The sequence below is a fragment of the Piliocolobus tephrosceles genome, chromosome 7, assembly GCF_002776525.5.
Source record: "Piliocolobus tephrosceles isolate RC106 chromosome 7, ASM277652v3, whole genome shotgun sequence".
NCBI lineage: Eukaryota > Metazoa > Chordata > Mammalia > Primates > Cercopithecidae > Piliocolobus > Piliocolobus tephrosceles.
Window position 1 is genome coordinate 115,696,824 of NC_045440.1, and position 16,335 is coordinate 115,713,158.

The 16,335-nt window shown below is 35.9% G+C and overlaps 1 protein-coding gene across 1 annotated transcript in view; it reads right to left on the minus strand.

Annotated features, from left to right (window-relative positions):
• CSMD3 (CUB and Sushi multiple domains 3) overlaps nucleotides 1-16,335 on the minus strand; it is a 1,271,497-nt gene that overhangs the window by 39,467 nt on the left and 1,215,695 nt on the right. Inside the window, exons 59-60 of the mRNA XM_026454566.1 lie at nucleotides 2,232-2,411; nucleotides 461-634 (exon numbers count right to left, since the gene is read on the minus strand). Coding sequence (XP_026310351.1) covers nucleotides 461-634; nucleotides 2,232-2,411 — 354 coding nt within the window. The remainder of the gene's footprint in view (nucleotides 1-460; nucleotides 635-2,231; nucleotides 2,412-16,335) is intronic.

Below are 16,335 nucleotides of genomic sequence, written 5' to 3' on the forward strand. Positions count from 1 at the left end.
CCCCTTATCTCCATGCTTACCCTGGTAATTTTAGATGTATAATCCCAATCATTATCATGACAAATGCCATCATAAGAACTTTATTTGAACAAATATGTAGAAGTGACATGGATTTATTGCCTAAAATGATTGGGAACAAATTTCAGAGTATTCGGCTAAAACAAAAAGGACACAAATAAAACTAATTTTCAAGCAGTAGAATAAATTTTAGGCTGTCTCTAATTTGAGAAATAATTTTGAAAAATAAGAGAAGTCTATAAACAAAACCTTTTAGTGTAAAATTTTGAATCAGAGAAGGAGAAACAATGGTTTAATTACATGAAAAGTAGCTACATTGGTAGTAAATAGTGATTTTTCTTTGAACCCTGATTAGGCATTGAACGAAGCTTAACAATCTCATATTTGTGCTAGAAAAATTTGAAAATTTTAAGTAACAGTTGTCACTCGAAATCGTACTTACGTAAGCACTGCGGTACTTCACCACTCCAGGTACCGTTCCCTACGCAGGTCAAAACAGCAGGGAAGGATAGCTCATAGCCTGGAGAACAGATGTAGCTAATACTAAAGCCCCAGTCGAAATTTGTTCCTTCCAGCCTTCCATTAGAGATCTGGGGAGGAGTTGGGCACGTAACAGCTGCAATTACATTAAAAGTAATTAGACACAGCTGTTGAAATATCCTGAGTGTTAAAGATATAAATAAATATCATTAGAAGAAGCATATGTGCTAATTTAACCTTTGTGAGGACAATACGTTGTGACATGTTTTATTCTCCCAGTAGTATTCCTGAGACATCCCTGGAATTGATCCCTGTAGGATGCAACTTTTTCTTGGCAACATAATGGCTATCGGTTGTCAGAGATTCTTACAAAATAGCAAGCTGTTTGACATCTCAGAGAAGGCAAACAGAGACTGACCTTCAATCTAGTATACTGTAAGTGATAAATTATTGGTTTTATATAAAATTATTTTCCAATGACCTTTAGACAGACAAGACTTGGGTTATTTGGCTATATATAGTATCAGCATCTTAACCATGGAATTTGAAGTAGTTCTGTGACATTTTTGAAAATGCAGATCATATATCTTATTATAATATTCCAAGTTAGTTCCCTTAATCACTTAGATTCATATGTTACAACTTATTATTATAGGGTTTATAAATGCATTTTAAATTTTTTTAAAAATGTATTTTGTTTAAATTGTTTTAAGTTATCTTTAAGCAAAGACAGGTTGGATAAGATAAAGATGCAAGGATAAGGAAGCGTATCAACTTCAAAATCTAAATATTAGGAATGACTGTAATTATGAGGACTAAAAACATATATGAATAACTTTTTACAGTTGAGTAATCTAATTCATATCAGTATGAATTAATAAGTGTATAGAATAACATCTAAAATATAAAATGTCTGCTCATATATTTCCATATACTGTGTATTTATAGTAATCTGATACAGAAACTTAATAATCAACGAGGAAAGACAAACACATTGAAATTGTTAATTTTGTTAGATTATAAGTCAGTAAGATATTAAACTATTAATTCACAAACATTTAAATAGAAATCTAAATGAAAAATCTTAATTATTAAAAATCTAATTATTATAAAACAATAAGTTGTCTGACATTGCATGTACAGTATTCTACAAGTAATCATAAAAATTGGCCAAAACATTTATAAAAATATTTCCAGTGGAAAAACAAACAGCATAATGTAGCAAATTTATGCCTGTATTGACTAACAGATTAATTCTAGATTGTATTATATGAAAAAACAAGTTTTCCCATTATTTAAGAAAAAGTACAGTTCTATAATTCAGGCTGGCTGTTCTCGAATTGTGGAAAGTATTTTTCCCCATCCTTGAATGACTTGATCCAAGTGGATCAGCAAATTACAGTTACAATTCATCAAGGTTACATTCTTTTGAAAATATTCATCAATTAATATAAATAACAGTGGTGAATGTGGACATAATATTTTATTTCTTTTGGTTACATTAAAGCTTATTGTCATTACTCACAATAAGATATAATGTTTTAGTCAAAATATTATTTTAAATTCTATATATTAAAATAACGTTTTGAAAAAACAGTCATTTTTAGTACTAGAAAAATAAATGCAACCTTGAACTAAAAAAGTTTATTTAAATATACTTTAAATTTGTATATAAAAATAGGAAAATATGTACTGGTTACCATTTTTAAATGTTGAAGAAATCATTATCATACCTCTGCAAGTTGGCATTACTCCACTCCATGTGCCATTAATTGTACAAGTCCTGATTCTGGAGCCATTCAATTCCATCGTGTAGCCTGGCTGGCACATGTAAGAAACATTTTGTCCAACCACATAATCATCTCCATATCTCAGTCCATTGGCTGGTATACCTGGGTCTCCACAACTGATTACTGTCAGTATTGGATTAGAAGAGCAGATGGTTAATGTGGCATGTATTTAATGGAGAGGGGTAGTAAGCATATGGCATACTTAATGTATAAGCAGGAAAATTAGTTCTCATGTTCATTTTAAATCGTAAAACATCAGCATATTTAAACCACATACTAGCAACTCCTGATTATGATCAGGTATGCTTCTAACAGATTCTACACATATGGTTCAGAAACTGTCATTTAGCCCCTTCGGTTAATATGTCGGTTAATATGTCATTATCTTGTAGTGAATTTGAGCAGTAACCTCTTCTAACCTTCACTATAAGACCACACAGAAAATAATCTGCAGAATCAGATTTCTAACATAATACATGAAATCCATATTCCTATATATGGCTACTGAAATATCTAATTTATCAGGCATGCTGAATGGAGAGCATATGTTCTGCAGTGTCACTCAGAAAGACAACCCCCAGGAAATTGCAACCTTCACTCTGGAATGTGCTTATTATAAGAAATGCAGATGTATGAGGGACCATCCCATCCAAGTCCTTCACCAATATGTGATGGTGCTTCCAGGCCCAAATAGGGACTGTCACTGCTCTGTTCTGCCCCAAGACTCCATTAATATATCCAACTCTGACCATCCCCACGTTTGCATTCAATCCCTAAAAGGAGGTAGGACAACAGTGTAATGTGAACTACTCTTTACTGGTGACACAATGGATGACCAGGGTGGAGGGTGTCACGTTTTCCAGAGCAGGGATGGAAATGGGGAGGCCATGCAGGGTCAGGGGCACCAGGTTGTCAGAAGCAAAAGGTCTAGACCCATCCCAAGGACACAAGAAAGAAGGCAACAAGGCAGACTGCACATGAACAGAAGCTCCAAGCCCTCAGCATACGCTCCACTGTTCCAGTGGACTTCAATTACAAAATGTTGATTTGAAGATAAAATTATTAAGAATTTTGAGATGGTTATCACAGAGCACTAAACTATAAGCAGAAGACTCTTCTGAGCATGAGGTTCTATGAATTGCGCTGGCCTCATGCCCGTGAGTGTGAGTACATATATAATATTATCATTTCTTTATAATGCCACCCAAAATGTTTCAGAAAGACTTCAGACAGTTTAGAAACACAAATAACAATTTTATTAAAAATATGTTTTGTTTAAATACAAACATAAGATTCAAATATAACAAAGATTATATATGTCACACAAGTGCTAACTGTTTTGAGGCACAGGATTTAAGCATAATTTGGGCAGAAAATTGGCTAAAAACTTTCTGGCAGCTAAGAAAACAAAAAGTACAAGTTACACTTTATTTTCTGGAGATAAAAAACTGTAGTATACTTACATGCCTTTTAGTCTGCTAAATCTTTTGATTCATAAAAGGGTAATTTCTCCAGGTAAATCTGGGCTATTCTCTCTCTCTCTCTCTGTCTACTCCTTTTTCTCTCTTTTTAAAATTCACTTTTCCCAATATTTTGGAGATCCAGGATTAAAGACTAAGAATGAATTAATGCATGGAAAACCTTAATAACACCTTAGTTACATAGTATTTATTATGTTACCATTAAGAATTATTAATGTCAAGATTCCTTTCATATTCTATTCTGTTGATTCTAAGAAGTTTTAAGCTTATGAAAATGGCATTTAAATTAAAGAACATCATTCAGAGCATTCAACCTGATAACTTTTGGAGCCCTTAAGATAGTTTGATGAAATTAAACTCTTTGAGTATTTCTTTCTCAATCATAATAGAGTTTTATATTCAGGACTGCTTTCTTTGCTATGATTATTGGGGAGTAAAAAGATTTTTTTTTTTTTTAATGATACAACTGAGTTGGACAGAAAATCAAATAATCCTACTCATTTACTGACAATATGTTATCTCTTTTTACAGTTTAAAAATTTACAACAATGTAAAAATGAGTATAAGCCTTCAATATATTATATTTTTTTATTTTATATTTATAACCAAGATTTTTAACTAGGAAGAGGAAATTAAAGACAACACCTATAAAGTGTTGTTGTTTTCTGGGCAGTGCTTTCCAGATTGCATTAGAATCTTGGCAAGGAGAAACAGCCAGCCTGGTCATAGGGCACATGAGCTGAGATGCAGCCACCAAAAGAGAGGACAGACCGTTTATTTTACAGATGCACGAAGAAAGAGTTCTGCACATCATGGCAGCACCATGAATGAAATGCCTGACAACAAAAGCTTTAGAAGGGTTTGTTTGGTGACTTTCTATTGAAGCAAAGGCTAGTCAAAGGGGCAGTTTCCAAGAGCAACAGTCTTTGTAAACAGCACCTGCTCTGCAAGTCAACTCATTCACTACCAGCTTGTTTTCAGCAACAACCAAAAAAAGACTTTTGGTTTTTTCAGGAAAAAACCTTAGAATAGTAACTCTTTAGGCCTTCACCCGAAAATTCAGAGATATCGTCGCATGACAAGAAATTCAGAGATACCATTGCATGATAAGAAGATCATCGACCTTCTTAAACACACATCTCTCTCACGCAAACAAGCCAATAAACTCCATAAAGGCAGATATTTTGACTCTTTATGCTGTTTTCTTAAGAGTCTCATGTAGTGTGTGATTCATCATAAGAGATTAAATATCTGTTTGAAGGATAAATAAATGAATGAGTATGTAAAGGAATCATTAATTTGTCGGTTCAAATTCTCAAAAACACGTAAATTATTTGAAAGGTCTGAATTTGTTTTGTGGGAGGTTTCTCTTTGGCCTATATGTAATTGATGCCCATCTGGCATCATTTATGATAAATCCAGGTAAATAACCTCTATGTTACAAATAAAACATAATTGTGGTAATTCTAGTTAATCTATGCTGCTTTAAAACTACTTTCTCTTTTAACTTCTTATACAAGCATTATAAATGTGCATTTTAAAATCAAATAAAATCACATTACGTTTTTCACAGAATTCAGTTTTTCATTCAATATGTAATGGATATTTTTGCATGTAACTATTAATACACATAGACAAGCATACCATTTTAATGGCATATTAATCCCATGCAATATAATTTATGCAACCAAATCCCTATGGACTAGTGTTTGAGTTATTCCATTGTTTTTCTATTACAGACAATGGAGCAATGAACATGCTTGTTTGAGCATCATTACACATATATGTGCTCTGCCAGATTTCTAGCTTCAAGACCAGAACAGTGTTCTACTGTAGCAAAATGAAGTTCCAGAAAGATGACTAAACCATTCCTGTCATAATACTTTTGATTTTACATAATCTCCATATTCAAAAGTTGGTTTCTTCTTTGGATCTCAAAAGGTAGGGTTTCTGTACCTTAAGCTTGAACCTATTGACAATTTCAGTCAAATAATTCTTTGACTGTGCGTTGTAGAATGTTCTGCGTTGTAGAATGTTCTGTGCGTTGTAGAATGTTCTGCGATATATCTCTGTGCTGCTCTGTGCGTTGTAGAATGTTCTGCGATATATCTCTGGCATCTACCTGCTAGATACAAAAGCACACCCTGCCACTGCACTGTGAACATCAAAAAGTATCTTCAAACATTTCCGAATGTTCCCTGGGAAGCAAAATCCTCTCTAGTTGAGAATTGCTGCGCTGAGGAATAGCTCACACTCCTTGAAGAGATTTAGATTATTTTTTATCTTCACTTCACTCAGTTTTATGCTGGAATATCCCTAGCCCTCTCTTGTGTAAGACTAACCCCATCTTCCTGACCTGTCCTCTATTGGAAAAACATCTTTGAGAATTTTCAGATTTGTGACAAAAATTCACTCAGGGGCATTTCTATAGTGGCTATTTGGAAAAAGAAGACTTAGATTCATTTATCACCTGGACCTGATTAAATATGGTGTCCTTAGCCCAAAGGAACAAGACTTCCCAGATGCAGGGTACTGGGCATTGGTAATTTTGGAAGCAGAAGTCCAGTCAGTTTTCTAAAAATATCATCCAAGAAAATGAATAAGCACATGTTTTTGTAGACCAGAAAGCTAATTCTTACTCTACTTGGCAAGCCCTGCCTCAGCACTGTTTGTGTCTCCTTCGCAAAATACCATATGCACTCTGTATATGATGGGCTTTAGGTAACAGAGGTGGTACTGCCTGTTAGACATTGAAAGCTAAGGATCCTCTTATAATTAACTTCCCAAAGCATTTTGTACTGACAAAAAAATGTATTTTTGAAAGAGTAATTACATGTACTTACTATATCTTCTCTTTGTGTCTGAACATCATAGAAAATAACTTCACTACATTTTTAATCAAGGTATTGATTTGAGCTATCTGGTATTATGGCAAATATGTTTTTCTTCTAGTTTGGTTTAGTTCTGTGCATGTTTCTTCACATTTATAATACTTCTGTCAAAGTGTGCATAACATTTGAATGCATGATCTTGATTTCAAGATACAATATTTTACCCACCCTGGAGGCAACTAGTTATTCTGAGGAAACTTCTCCTTCCACCACTGGTAGTGGGCTTAATGAGGACATGTCTGGAATTACAAACAACGAGTGTTGAGAAAAGGGAAAAGATTTTGCTTGTGAGGCATACTTTTAGAGGTAGATTAATTAGACTTGCAATTTCCCAACTCACGTATAGTCTGAAGCCAGTTAAATAACAGCAGGTAGAATTTAGATGAGTAAAAGTTTATGCTTTTACCAACATCTCTACTATGGCCAAGCATAGGGGAATGGAGACTTTATCATTATTATTAAATCATATGTATTCCAAAAATGTTTATAAAATCATTGAAATGAACAAGGAAGATCACAGCTGACACATTTCCACATTTAATTGAACTAGAATTTCTAACAGAGGGGTGTGTGTGTGTGTGTGTGTGTGTGTGTGTGTGTGTGTTACTGCTGGACAGTCAAGCAAATGAAAAGGTACAGTTGCAAATAACTCCAGTGGGAAATTCTCAAAGGTGAAAAATGCTTGGAATGCCAACGTTACCTCACTGGTCTGTGAAATATTAGGGCACAGATACTTTACCGACTGAACTCTGACTTCTCAGTTCCTGGCAAAGTGACCAATGATAGTAAGTTTTGTTTAAATTATTTTTTATTAACTGAATCTATAAAAAATCCAATTCCATTATATACTAACAATTATCTTTCTACTTTATTTTTAAAGATATTTTAGAAAAGCAATTGCTCTAATATAAGTTAAAGATTTTTGAAAAGCTAAAAATTGGATTATTCCTCTGATTTTTCATTACTCGGGAGGAACTAATTGCCCAAAGATAACTAGCCAAGGTAAAAAACAATCAAAAACCTCTTAAAGTGACCAAAATCTTATGATCAAAAAGTAAAAAGAAATCCAAATAAAATTGAAGTCTTTATATTTTGTTTTCATCACATAGTTTAACTATATTTTAAGGGCATTATTAATTTTCTCAAGGGCCTCTAGTTATTCTTTCATGCTCAAATCACCCTACATTAAAACATTTATCATATAATCAGTCTTGCTGATTTTCTTTCTTTGAACCGATATTGTCATAAAGCTAGTAGATCCTCTTTGTCAGTGATTATGTATGAGATTCAACGAGCACTCTTGCTCACTTGCTTTGACTCATCACATTAAAATATCTCATCTCTTGTGAGATCTGCAGACTTATTTATTGACTTACATTACATTTGCTTTGTATATTTGACAAAAATATCATTGATAATAAATAGGAAACTGTAATGTTAAACTGGAAGTATTGTTTAACAAAAACAAATTTTACAAATGGTCGTTTCATTAAGAAACGATATAATTTTGCAAAATCCAAATTGTTAAATGCAGAGAAAACAGAAATTAGAAATTTTTTAGAGAAATTGGTTATAAATTAATGAGACATTTTCATATGCCTTATTACCAATGTTCTATTTATTATAGTATGTCATATACATTTGACCATTGTAGTAAAGACAGAGAATAAAGCAAGAAAACTAAATGGAGAAAAATACAGAAGAAGAGATAAAAGTATACTCAAGAACATGGATTGTTGAGTGAAACAGACTTGGGTTTAAATCTTAGATTCTACAGTTACTAGCTGTGTTCCCATGGAAAAGAAAGTTGTTTCCTCTCTAAGGAACCATTTATTTGAATGTGAAATAAAAAGGATAATAGTGAATATCTCATAGATTTGTTGTAATAATGCAGATAATTATGTAAATCAGCACAAATATGACAAATGATAAGCACTCAATAACAGATATTATTATTTATGAGAAGAAATAAAACAATTAGCATAAAAGGAATAAAGGCTTTGCTTCTTTAGTGCTATGATTTTAATGTGTCCTCAAAATTCATGTGCTAATTTAACCCCCAATTCAATAGTATTAAAAGGTAGGGACTTTAGGAAGTTATTAAGTCATGAGGGCCCTCTCCTCACGAACAAGGTTAGTGCCTTCTGAAAGTGTGGGAGGGAACTATTAATAGCTGGGCCCCTTTTTGCTCTTTTACCTTCTGCCAGTCAGGGCATAACATGCACCCCTTTTATCATGTGAGGACATGGCAACAAGGTGCCATCTTAGAAGCAACAAGTAGCCCTCACCAGACACAGGATCTGCTGGCACCTTGATCTTGGACTTCTCAGCCTCCAGAATTTTAAGAAATAAATGTTTGTTCTTTAATATTTACCCCCTCTCAGGAATTTTATTATAGCAGCACAAATAGACTAAGACATTCAGGTTTTCTAAAAATTGTTATTAAGATGTTGGTTTGAAAAGTTCAGCTGCTTTAAAGTTTTTGCATACCTCATTAATTTAATTCAAATTCATATAGTAACTGGGATACCTCATATAATTTATTTCAAATTCATATAGTAACTGGCATATAGTAACCATAAAATGTATAAAGTCCTGGCATATAGCAACCATAAAAATTGTGTCTACAAAGGCAATTATAACAAATCAAAATTTATTAAAAACATATTTACACTTGAAATTAGCCTTCTAGTGGGTATAGAGAATAATTAATATGAATGGAAAATTTCATCTATGTTTGTGAAATACGGATGAAATTATTGTTTAGTGTTGAGCTCTGCCAGTAGTTAGGAAATGCTTTAAATGCTTTGATGCCTGAGTTTCTTGATCCAGGCAATGTGAGTCTAGGACAATCCCCAAAATAATATAATTCTACCAATCATATATTTAAATTTACTTTCATTGCAAATTAATGAGAAGGAATCTGAAGCACTGGTTCTAATTTAATTTGATCACCACATATAAACACTATCACTATGCTAGATTATTTAATTATAGAAGTTTAGGCCATTTTAATTTCTACTGAAACCTCTCTCTTTGCTTCTTTTTGGGGGTTTTTCTTTTCACTTTTTGCTTGGATTGTTAATGGAGTGTTAGTAACTTTTTGCCTATGAAGTAAATAAACTTGCAGATTCTCAGTTTTTAGTTTAATAGCAGTTCATTGTTGAAAAGCTAACAAATTATTTTACTCATTACAATATTTCTCTTTGAAGAACTGACAGAGAAAAACAAACTTTCCTTATACTTTTCCTATGTTATTCATAATCAATCTGTCTTGAATCAAATGACTTTTAACTTAACATTCCTAAGGAAAAATGAAGACCATTCAATAAAAATGTCAATGTAATTGTCCATCACAAAAATAGGAATGTTTATTTATTTTTACTTTACTAAAATTGAAAGACAGCTGTAAATAAAGATTGAGTTATTTATCCATAAATAAACAAAATTGTTATTCATTTAAAAAAAAGAAAATGTTCCTCAGAATATTTCTGTTGCTCTTAACTATTTTCATTATTTCACTCTCTTCAATAATGAAAACATTGTATATGCCAGAACCTATGTGCTATGTTAGCCATACAATTGTAGGCCCTATCTGTAAGTAGTTTAAAATTGAGTTGGAATGGTAAATCACGTATACTGATAACCAAAATAAAATTTGTCTATTTAAGTCTGCCACCAACAATTTCCTGAGGTGCTGTTATTCATCAGGTGCTATGCTCTACCATAAAGAGTCAGTGAGATAAACAGACCCAGTCACTACTGCTCTATAAAGTTTACAGTTTAGTGTTATAGGTAATAGACAAAAAACAAACAAACAAAAACAAACAAACAAACAAACTATACAATATGGAGAGATTACTTTTAGCTAAAAAGGAGGAAGGAAATGCCCTGAGGTGTTTTGCCAGATGTTTCACATGACCTGATACTTAAAAGGTGGATGAAAGCTTTAAAGGCTAAGGTGGGATAGTGTTAAGTTGTTCCCTATTGCAAAAATGAGGTCTAAGTAAGTAAGAGGAATTCTGCTTTCTTTCAACATGGAGTAACAAGGAAGAATTTACCTTCCATTTGAAAGAACCAAAAAAAGAAAAAAAAAAAAAAATGAAAGCGTGTATTTTAAAAAAAAGAAAGATTTCAAAACAGTGGACATCAGGCAACAAAGCACAGTGATTCTTGAGTGACAGGAAACAAATTAGATGAATCCCCTGATTGCCTCATATTACTACCTTAAGAGAGTTTCAAGTCTGTGGCACAGGGAAGAGGATACTATGCAGAGCCCAGCAGACTCCTTGAGTTGAGAAGACGGTTTTGAGAGTCAAGAGAAAACTGTGCAGGTAGAGTTTATGGGACACAGTACCAGAGAGGACATTGACAGATAAATATCTCCAGAGATATAGGAAGGAAACTCCTTAAGTAGTCAGCAGATTTCTGATCAGCTCCTGAGGAAACTGCCCAAGGTTTTAGAAAAAACTACCCCAAAAGATGAGATGTAACAATATCTGGAGCTGACATGGAGTCAGGAATGCCACTTGTCATACAGAATTCTATACCCAGCAAAAATATGTTTTTTAAAAAGTGAAACAGAAACATATGCATACAAAGAAAAGCTAAAAACATATCATAAGTAGAAATGTACCATAAGACAAATTTAAAGTCCTTCCAGTGGAAGAAAAATAATACCTTATGCAAATATGTATCTACACAAAAAAATTACAGCACTTAAAGTAGTAATGACATACACAAATAAGATTTGTCTTACTATTTAAATCTCTTGAAGAAATAGTTGACTAATTAAAGTTGTTTAACAACGCTGTGTGGTGTTTTGGTGTTTGTAACATTTACTAAGTAAAATGTTTGACTACATGAGCATTTTCATAAAGAACCTGACTCCATTGTGATGTTTCAAGTTCTACCTCCCCATTCCACTTCTGCTCCACATCTGGGCAAGCCGACAAGAAAGTCTGCTTGCTTCCCTCCTTTGGCATCAGCAGGGAAGTTCAAACCATGCAAATGCTGGGACACCCACAGGAACTTTTCCCAAGTTCCTACCACTGACCACAATAAAAATAGCGAAACTATATGTATAAGTACATTTTCACACTGCTGATAAACACATATCCGAGACTGGATAATTTATAAAGAAAAAGAGATTTAGGCTGAGCACGGTGTCTGTCACCTGTAATCCCAGCACTTTGGGAGGCCACGGCAGGTGGATCACCTGATGTCGGGAGTTCAAGACCAGTCTGACCAACATGGTGAAATCCCGTCTCTACTAAAAATACAAAATAAGCTGGGCGTGGTGGTGGGTGTCTGTAATCCCAGCTACTCAGGAGGCTGAGGCAAGAGAATCACTTGAACTCAGGAGGCAGAGGTTGCAGTGAGCCAAGATTGTGCCATTGCACTCCAGCCTGGGCAACAAGAGCGAAACTCTGTCTCAAAAAGGAAAATAAAAAAAAGGAAAAGATGTTTAATGGACTCAGTTCCAAGTGGCTGGGGAGGCCTCACAATCATGGCAGAAGGTGGAAGCCACATCTTACATGGTGGCAGGCAAGAAAGAATGAGAACCAAGCAAAAGTGGAAACCCCTTATAAAATCATCAGATCTTGTGAGACTTATTCACTACCATGAGACCAGCATTGGAGAAACCACCTCCATGATTCAATTATCTCCCACTGGGTCCCTCCCACAAAATGTGGGAAATAAGAGAGTTACAATTAAAGATGAGATTTGGTTGGGGACACAGCCAAACCATATTATTCCATGCCTGGTCCCTCACAAATCTCATATCCTCACACTTCAAAAGCAATCATGCCTTCATAATAGTCCCCAAAAGTCTTAGCTCATTTCAGTATTAACTAAAGTCCATAGTCCTAAGTCTCATCTGAGACAAAGCGAGTGCTTCTGCCTATGAACCTATAAAATCAGAAGGAAGTTAGTTACTTTCTAGATAAAATGGGGGTACAGGAATTGGATAACAGCTTTTCCAAATGGGAGAAATTGGCCAAAATGAAGAGGCTACAGGTCCCATACAAGTCCGAAATCCAGCATGGCAGTCAAACCTTAAAGCTCCAAAATAATCCTCTGTGACTACATGTCTCACATCCAGGTCATTGATGCAAGAGGTGGATTCCCATCATCTTGGTCTGCTCCACCCCTGTGGCTTTGCTGGTACAGCCTCCCTCTCACCTGCTTTCACAGGCTAGCATTGAGTATCTGTGACTTTTCCAGGCACATGCTACTTGTTCTCTGTGTCTCCCTTTCTGGGGTCTGAACACAGTGACCCTCTTCTCACAGCTCCACTAGGCAGTGCCTCAGTGGAGACTCTGTGTAGGGGCTCCAACCCCATGTTTCCCTTCACCAACACAATGGGAAAAATGTCCGCAGGGCATAACAGAGAATTCTGTGACAGTCCCTCCCATCACAGGCCTGGAAGTCTAGGAGGAAAAAACGGTTTTGTAGGTCAGACCCAGGGCCTTCCTGCAGTGTGCAGTCTAGGAAACTTGGTGCCCTGCATCCCAGTCACTCTAGTCATGGCTAAAGGGGCCAAGGTATAGCTCAGGCCATGGCTTCAGAGTGTGCAAGTCCTTGAGGACCCCACTCCTGCAGCAAACTTCTGCCTGGACATACAGGCATGCCCATACATCATTTGAAATCTAGGTAGATGTTCCAAAACCTCAATTCTTGACTTCTGTGCACTTGCAGGCTCAACACCACATGGAAGCTGCCAAGGCTTATGGCTTGCACACTCCGAAGCCACAGCCTGAGCTGTACCTTGGCCCCTTTAGCCATGGCAAGAGTGGCTGGGATGCAGGGCACCAAGTTTCAAGACTGCACACAGCAGGAAGACCCTGGGTCTGACCCACAAAACCATTTTTTTCCTCCTAGTCCTCCAGGCATGTGATGGGAGCAGCTGCCAAAGAGTTCTCTGTTATGCCCTGGAGACATTTTTCCCATTGTCTTGGCGATTAACATTTGGCTCCTCTTTACTTTCACAAATTTCTATAGCCAGCTTGTATTTCTTCTCAGAAAATGGGTTTTTATTTACTATTGCATTGTCAGGCTGAAAAATTTCTGAACTTTTATATTCTATTTCCTTTTTAAAACTGAATGCTTTTAACAGCACCTGAGTCACCTCCTGAACGCTTTGCTGCTTAGACATTTCTTCCACCAGATACCGTAAATCATCTCCCTCATGTTCAAAGTTCCACAAATCTCTATGGCAGGGGAAAAATGCTGCCAGTCTCTTTACTAAAACATAGCAAAAGTCACCTTTACTACAGTTCCCAACAAGTTCCTCATCTCCATCTGAAACTATCTCAGCCTGGATTTCATTGTGCATATCATTATCAGCATTTTGCTCAAAGTCATTCAACAAATCTCTAGGAAGTTCCAATCTTTCCCACATTTTTCTGTCTTCTCCTGAGCCCTTCCAACTGTTCCCACCTCTGCCTATTACCCAGTTCTAAAGCCACTTCCACATTTTGGGTATCTTTACAGCAGCACCCACTCCCAGTACCAATTTACTGTATTAGTCCACTTTCACACTGCTGAAAAAGACATACTCAAGACTGGGTAATTTATAAAGAAAAAGAGGTTTAATGTACTCACAGTTCCAAGAGGCTGGGGAGGCCTCACAATTATAGCAGAAGGAGAAAGGCACATCTTACATGGTGACAGTCAAGATAGAATGAGAACCAAGTGAAAGGGGAAACCCCTTATAAAATCATCAGATCTTATGAGACTTAGCACTACCACGAGAACAGTTTGGGGGAAACTGCCCCATGACTAAACTGTCTCCCACTGGGTCTCTCCCACAACACATACGAATTATGGGAGCTACAATCTAAGATGAGATTTGGGTGGAGACACAGCCAAATCATATCACTGTTCATTCATCCCTTTGCTCAAACCATTTCTGACCAAAGAGAGTCTTACCACGTGGGTAATCTTTCATACCTTCTTGGCACATCTTCAGCTTTGTGGCATAATCAGTCAATATAGAACAAATTTGAGGGAGGAGGCGGTCAATCATGCTCTTCCTTAAGCAACCACAGAGCAACTGGCAGAGATTAGGGTGGCCCAAGGGACGACTATCACTACCTGAAGGCCTTTTTTGTTGTTGTTTGTGACTTGATAACTGGCTCTGCTGCCACCTAGTTAGAGAGTGTTTGGTGCTGTGCTAATGTACTTACACTTTGAGATGCACTGACTTGTGCTGCATTTTCTGAGCTTTTCTGGCCTCTGCCATAGATTTAAATGCTAGAACTAAGTCAGAAGTATTGAAAATTGACATTCAGAGACAGTATTGGCTTGTGGTCCTTCTCAAAATGATTCTGAGTTCTGTGCCTCTCAGCTTAGACTTATCTGTGAGTCTTACATTTAATCATATGTCTCAAATTCAGCACAAGCCATGAATGATGCTAGACTCAGATGAACGTCTTACTCTATGACTATTGGTTGTGTGTCTCAAGCAGGTGTTGACTCCCATTCTATAGAGTGCTCAGGGGAAAGGCTGGCACACTGTGCAATAAGAATGCTTATCCGATGCTTGCCTGTCTGACAAGGAGTAGTCACCATCTGGTGTCCTCCAGTTCACATCTAAAGACAGATGGCTCAGTAGGAACCTTGCAATACCTTTGTTGTTGTTGCTACTGTTTATGTGTCTGTCATCCAAAAGATTCTGGTTCACAGAGTTATAGATGAAGAACACCCATGTCATCCCATAGCACAGCTGTGGGCTTAATTCAAACCTGACTTAAGCCTGGAGTCCCTACACCCAATGAAGTAACAACTGCCCTGTGGGAGACCCCCAACATTTAAAATAGTGATTTGGAACTCTCTGGAGGAAGATACTTGTAAACATGGACAGAGTAGAGAAGATTGTCCTTCTTCCTGAAGTGTGTCTTGTAACTCCACCCCTCCAACAACAACAACAACAACAACAACAAACACCAGGATACAGGGAGAAGAAACAAAAATTGACATAAAGATCCACAACTGGACTCATTGAAAATACAAAATTTTCTAAAATAGTTATTCAACAGAAAGATAAAAGAACATGAATTGGATTTCACATCTCTACAATATGGGTTTTAAATTAACATATTCTGTCTGATATGTAGTACTTAAAAAATCTTTGTGGCCTTAATAGATACCAGGCTTCAAATTACAGCTATATGAGGAGATAACACTGAATGTACAACGTATCTCCTGTACTTTAGAGGAGTTACCAAACATAAAACAGAAGGCAAACATGTATGTCTCACTTTAAACATTGGAACTATTGCTTTGCCTAAATTCCTCATGGTCAGAGTGCCCATTGGCCTAAAGCATCTGATATGGACATTTTGAACCAATTAGTAATAAATTAATATTAATTATCTGGCATTTACAATTAGCCTGGCAAAATGGAGCTGCTTGGACCTGTCCTTCTGATTATAATAGTTAATAGAGCCCAACTTAGATTAAAACAAGGTCTACAGTAATTAAGAACCATCAAATAACACCTACTGAAGGAAACAACTATTGTTCCTACTGCCACCCCTTTAAACAGTCCAATTTGTTCACTGTTTAAACCTGATAAAAATAAATGGCATGGGAAAGTGGATTACCACAGCCTAAATACCCTGATGCCCCTGATTAAGACCTGCATATCAATATTACTGAAGTTGCTGG